Source organism: Mustela erminea, chromosome X (genome assembly GCF_009829155.1).
Source record: "Mustela erminea isolate mMusErm1 chromosome X, mMusErm1.Pri, whole genome shotgun sequence".
Lineage (NCBI taxonomy): Eukaryota > Metazoa > Chordata > Mammalia > Carnivora > Mustelidae > Mustela > Mustela erminea.
The window spans coordinates 89,168,001-89,180,749 of NC_045635.1; the positions used below are offsets into that span (position 1 = coordinate 89,168,001).

Here is a 12,749-nt window from a genome sequence, read left to right on the forward strand (position 1 = left end):
TTCTTGAAGGACACGGATGAATGAATGCTGGTATAACATGTACTATTTTGTGGCTCCCGCAGAGAGCACAGAAAGAATGTAAGCGTGCACAAAGTGTGGGTCATACCAAAGCCTGTACCAGGTAAATCCTGTATGATGGTGAGGCTGAATTCTGCTGCTCAACCAAACTGTTCAATGGACACATCAATCCATAAGTAGATGGGAAAATCTGCCAAAGCTGCTGGTGTGTTTGTCCCCTGGGAAAGTGGCAAAGGGTGGAACAAATACTATACCAGACATGTGTACGACTTCGAATAAGACATACATCCTATCGGCACAGAAGAGATACACACTTCATTAGGAATCCATCTAGGTGGGATGAGTAGAGGATAAATGGCTAAAAAGACATGTAGAGTGGAACTGCAACTCGAAAGCAAGGTCACGAGGAAGTACTCTCTGTACCTGTGTATAACTGTAGCTAGTCCCAGGGGTTGGTAGCAAGGGACAAACATTCAGAAAATTGCACTAGAAGGAAAAACAGGCTATTTCTAGTTCTGCCAAACGTATTAACTGTGGAATAATAGCTATTTCTTTTCCCACGGCATGCCTTTCCCTGCTTTTAAAGGGAGACAGTGTATAAAAGCTTTGAGACAGTTCACAAAAAGCTTTGAGAGTTGTAGATGTTATTCATGGACACAGACATCTTACCATGAGGTAATTTCACAATTTCATCTCAGAAGAATTTATGACAAACTGAAAAATATGCCTTATTTGTCTTTCTGACAATTTAATAAGGTTCGTTTAATTAAGCCAGAAGTTCTTCCTTAACACAGATATATTTTCAGTGTTTGTCCTTTTCAGATGCTTTGTTTGCAGCACATTTCTGATGAGTACATTATGAAACAATGATAATTTCCAGATGTGGAAGAAGATGCTAAAACCAAAACTCTTCTCTAGAAGAGGGCTAGCATCACTCATCCAATATTAAGAGAAATCAACTGTGCATGTCTTTCAAATACCCCAAATAAGATAGCATAAATGCTGTTTTAGAGAAAATAAATACAGCATCTTTTTCAAAGGACAAAGAAAAGTCTACAACTGTCAAATTTAATAACATGACAAATTTAAGAAATTTTCCTTCAGCTAAATCCTAGCTGGTCTTGAATAATGGTTAGAAGAGGCTCAAGACTCTAGTACCTAACAAAAATGTTGCCTTAAAATGGGTTATTTGCGATCTTTTAATTAATATTTGTTCAACAATGTCATGTTCTCTAGACACACGTTAGAATCCAAGTCAAAAGGAACCTTAGAGATGAATTAATCCAAGACTGCAGATTCCAGTACATGGAGATTCTGCCAGTAAATCTTATATTGTTAACTGCATTGATCTGGAAGCCCTCGCCACCCACCGTTTTTCCAGCTCTTGGGGAGTAAAAAAAACCCTAGAACTCCCAGTACAAATCCAGCAGGAATACATGAGCCCCTCATTTCACTGAGGAACTTTAGAATAAGCATGTATCATTTGTGAAAGGACATAAAGGAATCACAAAGCTTCAGAGAAATGAAAAATCATTTCTTTTACTTGGAAAGAACTTATTCATATGATTAAATGCTTTCATGGGAGAGATGAAAGATGATACCCAAAATGAAATTATTTGTCCAGTTAATTAAGTAGGGACAAGACTAAATCCGGTGTTTCCACTAATATACTATGTACCTGAGCATAGAACTTAATTCATACACCAACTACTTTATAAGAGTTAAATCTCCAAAAACAATAAGGAAAATCTCTTATCTACGGTATAACAGAAACAACACTAGGCTCAAAAACTGGAGATTACTCAAAATTATAGCCAAAAGCTCTTTGCCTACAGAAATCATCCACAAAATTAAATTGTCTCTGGATTATTTTCATATTCTAAAGTTTTGAGTGGTAACAAAAGCTTACCTGATAAGCTGCTACTTTGAGAAGTTTGGGTAGGAATGAAAAGGTCATATACGTTGATATTTAGTTTACTTATAAGGTGGTGAAAATCACTAGTACTCATTTCAAAGATATTTTCTTCCTGTAATATGTGCAGGACCCCCCTGCACATGTACAGTCAGTATTAGAGAAATTTAGCTCAGTAATTATAGTCGACTAAGCTCTAGTCACTCAAGAACTTTTAAGTAAGTTTGCTTTCACGTTATACGTTTATTTTTTAGAATATCACCTTTATTTATGACAGGTAAAACATGTAACACAAGAGATCAGACTGTTCCCAAGCTAAGAACAAGGTTTTTTCTTGAAAAACAAATGTCCAAAAGCCAGCAACTATATGCTAAAACCAAATAAAATACCAGACTATCCGTACATCAAAAATATATGAATTGCCTGAACCTTATGCTTTTTAACATAACCTAATTCAAGAACTAAATCTACTCTAATATTTCTTCTTCTCCAAATTTCTCACACTTTCTATACTTTATAACACACTTCTTTGTATGATCTATACTGTTTTCATACAGACAGGCATTAATTATATCTCAAACTAGACAGTAAGTTCCTTTGAGGAAAAAGACTACGGTACCTAGCACTACATGTTGAAAGCAGACACCCAGTAAAGACTAGCTGGAATCTATTTCTTGGCAAACATCTCTCGATGATCCGGTTAGAGGAAGAAGGACAATGTGTGCTGCTGGTAGAATATGGGATCTAGGAGAGTTTAAGATACAAATTACACACACGGAGTCAACATGTAATAGGTTACTGCCTAGAGCCAAGAGGGCTAATACAGTCACAGTTTGCTACTACTAAAAGCCAAACTACAGTATAATTCTCAACAGCACAATATTTAATTGAAAAAAAAAAATCAAACCAACCACAAGAAAAATTCATTGTAACCAAAGACTAAGTAGTTAATTGTGAATACTACTCTATTTCACATCATAAAAACTTGTAGATAAAGTATAATCCCAAAACAGCATGCAGAATATGTGGTCGTTCAATCAAAAGCAATTCTGATATTGTGTTCTTGCTCCGCACGACGATGATCCTCAAAAATCCGTGTTACCTCTTCTACCTTCTTCTGCAGCATGCCTACAGGAGGAAAAGTCATGCATCATTAATTTGAGGTCAAAATGTCCAAGGAACAGAATAGCTTACATTCTCACTTCAATATGACTTATAAAACATCAGTTTTATTTAATAGCTTTAACTATTAGAATATACAGGAAAAAATAATCTGTTTAGAAACTTAAAAGAGTGGACAAGACCATTCTTGATTTGCTCTAATTTTCTGGTAAATAACTGTCTACTTGACATTTATGTTTTGTTGAAGAGAAGTGAAAACTGCTTTTTACTCATTACAGCTTAAAAGTGCTATACAAGGTAGTCATTAAATTGAGGTTATAGATTCTGGTACAGGTTTTTGCTGTCTATGAGCAAATTAGTACACATAGTATATTCACATTTCTGTTCCTTTCTAATGGTTTATTTAACTTGGTGGTCCTCAATTTGCTTGGGAGCAGAGCAACACAAAACACCATTAATTTTACCATATAAAACAGCAATATTCTATAGTAAAAATAAGCTGTCAAAGTAAGCATGATAATCTAGATTTTTCTATTAATGTGCAGTTGGTCATTTGTTTTAGTGTTCATTAATGCTTACTAGCCAATAAGCAATAGCTGGTGCCAACGATTAAAAAAAAAAAAAATCACAAGAGAAACACGAAAAATTCGAAACAACATACTTCAGTTTTCTTCAGCCAATTGGAAAAGCCCCAATGTTATTCAGTTTTAAAGTATAAGAATACATCATTCCATCTTATGACATACAGACATTTTGCAAGATTATACCTTAAGAACTAATGGTTATATACTGAAAGGCTAGAAAAACAGTGTACATTGAGCCTGCCAAAATACATCTCCTTTTTTTCCTAATAACTGCAGGGTGCAATTTTTTTTAACCACTAAATTACATTTTTCAGTGTGACAGAGGCACAATGAGCACTATAACAAACCATTAACTTGAGGCCAGAATTGTCAACATAAGCAAAATCTACTTAATTTGCTGATTGATAATGTATTAAGGAATACATTTATAAAATTTTTTTTAAATCAATGAAATGTTGAGCAACACAAGCCAGCATTATTAAGAGAGCTTTCTATAAATATTTTGTCATGTCTTCAAATTAAATTCTCAGGACTATTTCTATATTAACATACTTTACATTTTTTAGGAGTTTCATTATTTGAGGGCAAAAATTGCTCCTAAAATTTAACTGCCCAGAGTTCAGTTCTGAAGATATGTATTAGGGACTGGTTCCTGTAGGTCTATGAAATTATATACCATACTAGAAGATAAATGCCAGGACTAGTCAATAATTGGGGGAAATACACCATATACATTTTGAGATTAAAATGAACTGTATTGAGCAATATGAAAATGAAATTAAGAAAACAATTCCATTCACAACTGCATCAAAAAGAATTAAAACACTTAGAAATAAACCTACCAAATGGAGTATAAGACCTGTACACCAAAACTTACAGAACATTGCTAAGAGAAATTAAGATCTAAAGAAATGAAGAGGAATCCCATGTTCATGGATTAAAAGACTCCATAGTGGTAAGACGGCAATCCCTCACAGGCTAATCTACAAATTCACTGTAACCCCTATGAAAATTCCAGCAAGCTATTTTTATAGAAATAGAAAAGCTTTAAAATTTACATGGAACGGACCCAGAATAGCAAAGCAATCTTGAAAAAGAATAATAAATTGCAAGAATTACACTACACAATTTTAAAACTTACTACAAAGCCACATTAATCAAGATGGTGTAATACTAGCATAGGATAGCCATAGAGATCAATGGAACAGAAAGTCCAAAAATAAAACTCTATATTTCTGGTCAATTCATTTTTGATGAAGGTGATAAGACAATTCAGTGGGGGAAAACATAGTATTTTGCAACAAATAGTGCAGAGACAACTGGTTACCTACATGAAAATGAATTTGAATCCTTACTTCTTAACTATGCACAAAAAACAACTCAAGGTGGGCCGAGCTGAAAGCGACCAGACAGGATGTTCACAATGTTAGGGCAGAGCTAAAAGCTACCAGGGCTGAGGTTCACAATGTCTCAAAGAGTTCCAATCTAATTTAAATTATCTCAAACCTAGGGTAACTGAGACAGAAGATAGAATTAGTGATCTGGAGGACAAACAGAAAGGATCAAGAGGAATCCTGGAACAAACAGTTTAGAAACCATGAAAACAGAATCAGGGAAATAAATGATGCCATGAAACGTTCCAACGTCAGAATTATTGGAATCCCTGAAGGGGAGGAGAAAGAAAGAAGTCTAGAAGATACAGTGGAACAAGTTCTTCATGAAAATTTTCCCAATCTTGCGATGGAACCAGGGTTCATGTACTAGAGGCCGAATGGTCTCCACCCAAGATTATAGATTCCAGAAAAACATCAAGGCACCTGATAGTCAAATTGAGAAATCATAATTATAGGTATAATCTCTTGAAAGCCACTAGGACAAAGAGGCTCCTTACTTAAAAAGGAAAACCCATCAGAATAACGGCAGACCTGTCCACAGAGACCTGGCAATCCAGAAAGGGCTGGCAAGATATATTCAGGGCACTATTGAGAAGAACATGCAGCCAAGAATACTTTATCCAGCAAGACTGACATTCAAAATGGATGAAGAGATAAAGAGTTTCCAAGACCGGCAAGGCTTAAAAGACTATGCAACCACCAAGCCGACACTGCAGGAAATATTAAGGGGGGTTCTATAAAAGAGGAAAAATCCTCAGAATAGCACTGAACAGAAATATAGAGACAATCTACAGAAAGAAAGACTTCAAAGGTAACATGATGTCAATAAAAACGTATCTATCAATAATCACTCTCAATGTGAATGGCCTAAATGCGCCCATAAAATGGCACAGGGTTGCAGATTGGATTAAATGACAGGACCCATCCATATATTGTCTACAAGAGACCCATTTTGAACCTAAAGATACACGCAGACTGAAAGTGAAGGGATGGAGAAGCATCTTTCATGCCAATGGGCCTAAAAAGAAGGCTGGGGTAGCAATTCTCATATCAGATAAATTAGATTTTAAACTAAAGACTGTAGTCAGAGATACAGAAGGACAGGACATAATTCTTAAAGGGACTATCCACCAAGATGATCTAACAACTGTAAATATCTATGTCCCCAATATGGGAGCAGCCAATTACATAAGAAAACTGTTAATCAAGATAAAGAGTCATATTGATATGAATACATTAATAGTAGGAGATCTTAACACACCTCTCTCAGAAATAGACAGATCATCGAAGCAGAAAATCAATAAAGAAACAAGAGCATTGAATGATACACTGGACCAGATGGACCTCATAGATATATACAGAACATTCCATCCTAAAACAACAGAATACTCATTCTTCTCAAGTGCACATGGAACCTTCTCAAGAACAGACCACATACTGGGTCACAAATCAGGACTCAACCGATATCAAAAGACTGAGATTATTCCCTGCATATTCTCAGATCACAGTGCTTTGAAACTGGAGCTCAATCACAAGGAAAAGTTCTGAAGGAACTCAAACACCTGGAAGCTAAAGACCACCTTGCTTAAGAATGCTTGGATCAACCAGGAGATCAAAGAAGACCTGAAACAATTCATGGAAACCAATGAAAATGAAGACACTTCGGTCCAAAACCTATGGGATATAGCAAAGGCAGTCCTAAGGGGGAAATACATAGCCATCCAAACCTCCCTCAAAAATACTGAAAAATCCAGAACACAGCTGCTATCTCTATACCTTAAAGAACTGGAGAATCAACAACAAATCAAACCAACTCCACATATAAGAAGGGAAATCATCAAGATTAGAGCTGAGATCAATGAGGTAGAAACCAGAGATACAGTAGAATGTATCAGTGAAACTAGAAGCTGGTTTTTTGAAAGAATCAGTAAGATAGATAAACCATTGGCCACACTAATCCAAAAGAAAAGAGAGAAAGCCCAAATTAATAAAATTATGAATGAAAAGGGAGAGATCACCACTAACAACAAGGAAGTAGAAACAACCAAGAGAAGTCATTATCAAAAGTTATATGCCAATAAGCTAAGCAACCTAGATGAAATGGATGTATTCCTAGAAAACTATAAAATCCCAAAATTGAACCAGGAAGAAACTGACAATCTGAATAGACCGATATCTAGTAACGAGATTGAAGAAGTGATCAAAAACCTCCCAAAATACAAGAGCCCAGGACCTGACGGATTCCCTGGGGAATTCTACCAAACTTTCAAAGAAGAAATAACACCTATTCTCCTGAAGCTATTTCAAAAATTGAAGCAGAAGGAAAACTTCCAGATTCTTTCTATGAATCCAGCATTACCCTGATCCCCAAACCAGGCAAAGACCCTACCAAAAAGGAGAATTTCAGACCAATATCACTGATGAATATGGATGCTAAGATTCTCAACAAGATCCTAGCAAACAGGATCCAACAGCACCTTAAAAGGATTATCCACCATGACCAGGTGGGATTCATTCCTGGGCTACAAGGATGGTTCAACATTCGCAAATCAATCAATGTGATACAACAAATTAATAAGAAAAGAGAGAAGAACCACATGGTCCTCTCAATGGATGCAGAAAAAGCATTTAACAAAATCCAGCATCCATTCCTGATTAAAACGCTTCAAAGTATAGGGACAGAGGGAACATTCCTCAACTTCATCAAATCTATCTATGAAAGACCCACAGCAAATATCATCCTCAATGGGAAAAAGCTTGCAGCCTTCCCGTTGAGATCAGGAACACGAAAAGGATGCCCACTCTCACCACTCTTGTTCAACATAGTATTAGAAGTCCTAGCAACAGCAAATCAGACAACAAAAATAAATAAAAGGTATCCAAATTGGCAATGAAGAAGTCAAACTCTCTCTCTTCACAGATGACATGATTCTTTATATGGAAAACCCAAAAGACTCCACCCCCAAACTACTAGAACTCATACAGCAATTCAGCAACGTGGCAGGATACAAAGTCAATGTACAGAAATCAGTCGCTTTCTTATACACTAACAATGAAAATACAGAAAGAGAAATAAGAGAATTGATTCCATTTACTATAGCACCAAGAACCATAACATACCTGGGAATAAACCTAACCAAAGAGGTAAAGTATCTGTACTTGAGGAACTACAGAACACTCATGAAAGAAATTGAAGAAGACACAAAAAGATGGAAGACCATTCCATGCTCTTGGATTGGAAGAATAAACATTGTTAAAATGTCTATACTACCTAGAGCAATCTGTACTTTTAATGCCATTCCAATCAAAATTCCACCGGTATTTTTCAAAGAGCTGGAGCAAATAATCCAAAAATTTGTATGGAATCAGAAGAGACCCCGAATCGCTAAGGAAATGCTGAAAAACAAAAATAAAACTGGGGGTATCACGTTACCTGATTTCAAGCTCTACTACAAAGCTGTGATCACCAAGACAGCATGGTACTGGCATAAAAACAGACACATAGACCAGTGGAACAGAGTAGAGAGCCCAGATATGGACCCTCAACTCTATGGTCAAATAATCTTCGACAAAACAGGAAAAAATATACAGTGGAAAAAAGACAGTCTCTTCAATAAATGGTGCTGGGAAAACTGGGCAGCTATATGTAGAAGAATGAAACTAGACCATGCTCTTACACCGTACACAAAGATAAACTCGAAATGGATAAAAGACCTCAATATGAGACAGGAATCCATCAGAATCCTAGAGGAGAAAGTAGGCAGTAATCTCTTCGATATCAGCCACAGCAACTTCTTTCAAGATATGTCTCCAAAGACAAAGGAAACAAAAGCGAAAATAAACTTTTGGGACGTCTTCAAAATCAAAAGCTTCTGCACAGCAAAGGAAACAGTCAAGAAAACAAAAAGGCAACCCACGGAATGGGAGAAGATATTTGCAAATGACAGTACAGACAAAAGTTTGATATCCAGGATCGATAAAGAACCCCTCAAACTCAACACACACGAAACAGGTAAACATATCAAAAAATGGGCAGAAGATATGAACAGACACTTCTCCAAGCAAGACATACAAATGGCTATTGGACACATAAAAAAAAGTTCATCATCACTAGCCCTCAGGGAGATTTAAATGAAAACCACATTGAGATATCACCTTACACCAGTTAGAATGGCCAAAATTAGCAAGACAAAAAACAACATGTGTTGGAGGGATGTGGAGAAAGGGGAACCCTCTTCCACTGTTGGTGGGAATGCAAGTTGGTGCAGCCTCTTTGGAGAACAGTGTGGAGATTCCTCAAGAAATTAAAAATAGAACTTCCCTATGACCCTGCAATTGCACTCCTGGGTATTTACCCCAAAGATACAGATGTTGTGAAAAGAAGGGCCATCTGTACCCCAATGTTTATAGCAGCAATGGCCACGGTCACCATACTATGGAAAGAACCAAGATGCCCTTCAACGGACGAATGGATAAGGAAGATGTGGTCCATATACACTATGGAGTATTATGCCTCCATCAGAAAGGATGAATACCCAACTTTTGTAGCAACATGGACAGGACTGGAAGAGATTATGCTGAGTGAAATAAGTCAAGCAGAGAGAGTCAATTATCATATGGTTTCACTTATTTGTGGAGCATAACAAATAGCATGGAGGACATGGGGAGCTAGAGAGGAGAAGGGAGTTGTGGGAAACTGGAAGGGAAGGTGAACCATGAGAGACTATGGACTCTGAAGAACAATCTGAGGGTTTTGAAGGGTGGGGGGTGGGAGTTTGGGGTACCAGGTGGTGGGTATTATAGAGGGCACGGATTGCATGGAGCACTGGGTGTGGTGCAAAAATAATGAATACTGTTATGCTGAAAATAAATAAAAAATAAATTAAAAAAAACTCAAGGTGCATTATGGATCTAACTTTAAAGGAAAACTGTATTTGGAAAATAAAACACAAATATCAATCAGTTGATGAGCAGATAAGCAAAATGTGGATGTCCACACACTGGAATGATACACAACAATAAATGGAATGAAGTACTAATATGTATTACAACATAGATGATCTCTCAGACCATTTTGCCAGACAGCAAAGGCCACATATAATATGACTCCATTTATATAAACTCTCCTGAAAGTACAAATCTCTAAAGACAGAAAAAGTATTGGCAGGAACAGGGATCAATTGCTAACAAGCAAAAGGGAATTTTTTAGGGTAATAGAAATGTTTTCTAGTGGACTGTCTAATGTTTGCACAACTCTGAGTTTTAAACAGCCATTGTTTAAGATGATAGATTAGTGTGTTTAAAACATTTCCTAAAAATCACTTGCACCTCCCAAGAAGATTCTGGTAAAATTGCTTCTAGCCAGTCCTATTCTGTGTATGGGACAGATGTTTTCTTCATCTAAACCTACTTGCAAATATTTTAGGTAAAGATTAAAAGACATTCATATAAAGTTATGAAAATAAGTGAGTTGCTCATTAAACCCTAACAGTGCTCTACTATAATTATTTTAAGTTACACATATAAATTTTTTTTAATTTTTTTAAATTTAATTTACTTATTTGACAGAGAGAGATCACAAGTAGGCAGAGATGCAGGCAGAGACAGAGGAAGGGAAGCGGGCTCCCTGCTGAACAGAGAGCACAATGAGGGGCTCGATCCCAGGACCCCAGATCATGACCTGAGCTGAAGGCAGAGGCTTAACCCACTGAGCCACACAGGGGCCCCCACATATAAAAATTATTAGATAATACTAAATTCATGGCTAAAGGAAACAATGTACTTTCATAAACACTGCTATAGTATAACTCTTATTTTCCTTTTAGAAAAACAATTGGGGCAGTTGGAGTAAAAAACATCTTGAAAAAATGGTCAAAAGATACAAATAAGCAGCTTAAAAAAGGAAATACAGACTGTTTATAAATATTTAAAAATGCTGATCTTCACTGGTAACCGGAGGAATGCAACTGAACAATGGAAATATTTTCACCTATAAATTGTAGAAAGGAATGATGACTGTGGTGGTAGAATGCTAAAAGGATTTGGAATTAGCAGAATTAGGTAATTCAAAGAAGTGCTTAAAGTGGGACTGTAAGCAGTCAGTAAGAGGCAGATCTCTCCATTCCGCATCATCTGGGTAATTCTCCCTACCCAAGCCTAGCAGAGGACTTATTGTTTAGAAAGGGTAAACCAGGTGGTTGTGGCTCAGAGTCACCAGGGAGAGCTGAGGACAAGGTATCTGTACCAAAAATATAAGTGAAAGTTTGCAAGGGATGAAGTAAAAGTCTACAATCTAAGCACTGAGCTCCAATCCCTTTTTTAACAGCCCCAAGAACACTGGCGTACCACTAGGCTTATTAGTCTCTAGCCAAAAGCTGAAAGATTCTTCTTTGGAGAAATGACCAACTGAAGAGAAGAATCCTAAAAATTCTAAAAGTAATGGCTGGAGATCCTCCAGTAAAAAGGTCTTGCCAAATTATCCTATAGTAAATTAGCAAGATCCATCTACAGTTTAATGTCTCATTCTTGAATATAAATAGAAAACCAAGAATCACCAGAGTGTTGAGGAATATCTTTAATATAAGACAGACCAGGGACACCTTGGTGGCTCAATAGGTTAAATGTCTGACTCTTGGTTTAAGTTCAGGTCATGATCTCAGGGTTGTGGGACTTAGCCCCATGTTGGGCTCTGTGTTCAGCACGTAGTCTGCTTGGAATGCTCTCTCTTTCTCTCCCTCCCTCCTCTGACTCCTGTCTCTCTCTCTCTCTCTCTCTCTCCCCCATAAATAAATAAATAAATAGAAAGACCAAAAAACTAAAACAAAGCAAAGATAAAGAAAGCTGGAAGACAGAATCCAGGAAAACTAAAATATTTGTTTATGATTTTTTTATTTGAGACAAAGTGAGAGCATGAACGGGGGGAGGGGCAGAGAGAGGGAGAAGGTGACCCTCCACTGAGCAGGGAGCCTGACATTGGCTCAATTACAGGACCCTGAGACTATGACCCAAGCCAAAGGCAGACACTTCAGCAACTGAGCCATGCAGGTGCCCCAGGAAGAATAAAACATTTTTAAAAATCAGTAATATCGTCAGAGTGAAGACACTGAATCCATGAAATAAGAACTGGATGCTATTTAAAACACACACACACACACACACACCATAAAACAGTACTACAAGCTCTTGCGAACTAAAAAGATTTACAGGAAGCAAAGATCAGTAGAAAGACTGGAATAAAAAGCTGAGTACTTATCTGAGAAAATTTAACAAAAATACAGCAGAAACCTAATTCCAGAAAATTCCCCCAAACTGACATAAATCACTTTCTTAATTGGAAAAGCTCACTGAATACCATCTCAGTGGATGAATTAAACCTACATGGAGGCACATCTGAAATTTCAGTATTGTGGGGAAGATCTTGAAAACTTCCATAGCGGGAAAAAACATGAAAACGAAGGGGTCACATTAAAGGTTTAGGAATCAGAATGGACCTCAAATCTAGAAGACAATCAACAACATTTTCAAATGCTTAAGAGAAAATTATTTCCAAGCTAGACTTTTTTTAAAGATTTTATTAATTAATTTACTTATTTGACAGACAGAGATCACAAGTAGGCAGAGAGAAAGGCAGAGATAGAGATGGGGGAGCAGGCTCACCACTGAGCAGAGAGCGTGATGCAGAGCTCGATCCCAGGACTCCGGGATCATGACCTAAGCCGA

General features: G+C 37.0%; 1 protein-coding gene across 5 annotated transcripts in view; it reads right to left on the minus strand.

Annotated features, from left to right (window-relative positions):
• Positions 1-2,159: 2,159 nt before the first annotated feature.
• The window catches only part of NUP62CL (nucleoporin 62 C-terminal like), a 112,595-nt gene continuing 102,005 nt past the window's right edge, over positions 2,160-12,749 (minus strand). For all 5 annotated transcript variants that reach the window (XM_032331434.1, XM_032331436.1, XM_032331435.1 and 2 more), the window contains one exon: positions 2,160-3,058. In XM_032331434.1, coding sequence (XP_032187325.1) covers positions 2,964-3,058 — 95 coding nt within the window. In that variant the 3' untranslated portion in view covers positions 2,160-2,963. The remainder of the gene's footprint in view (positions 3,059-12,749) is intronic.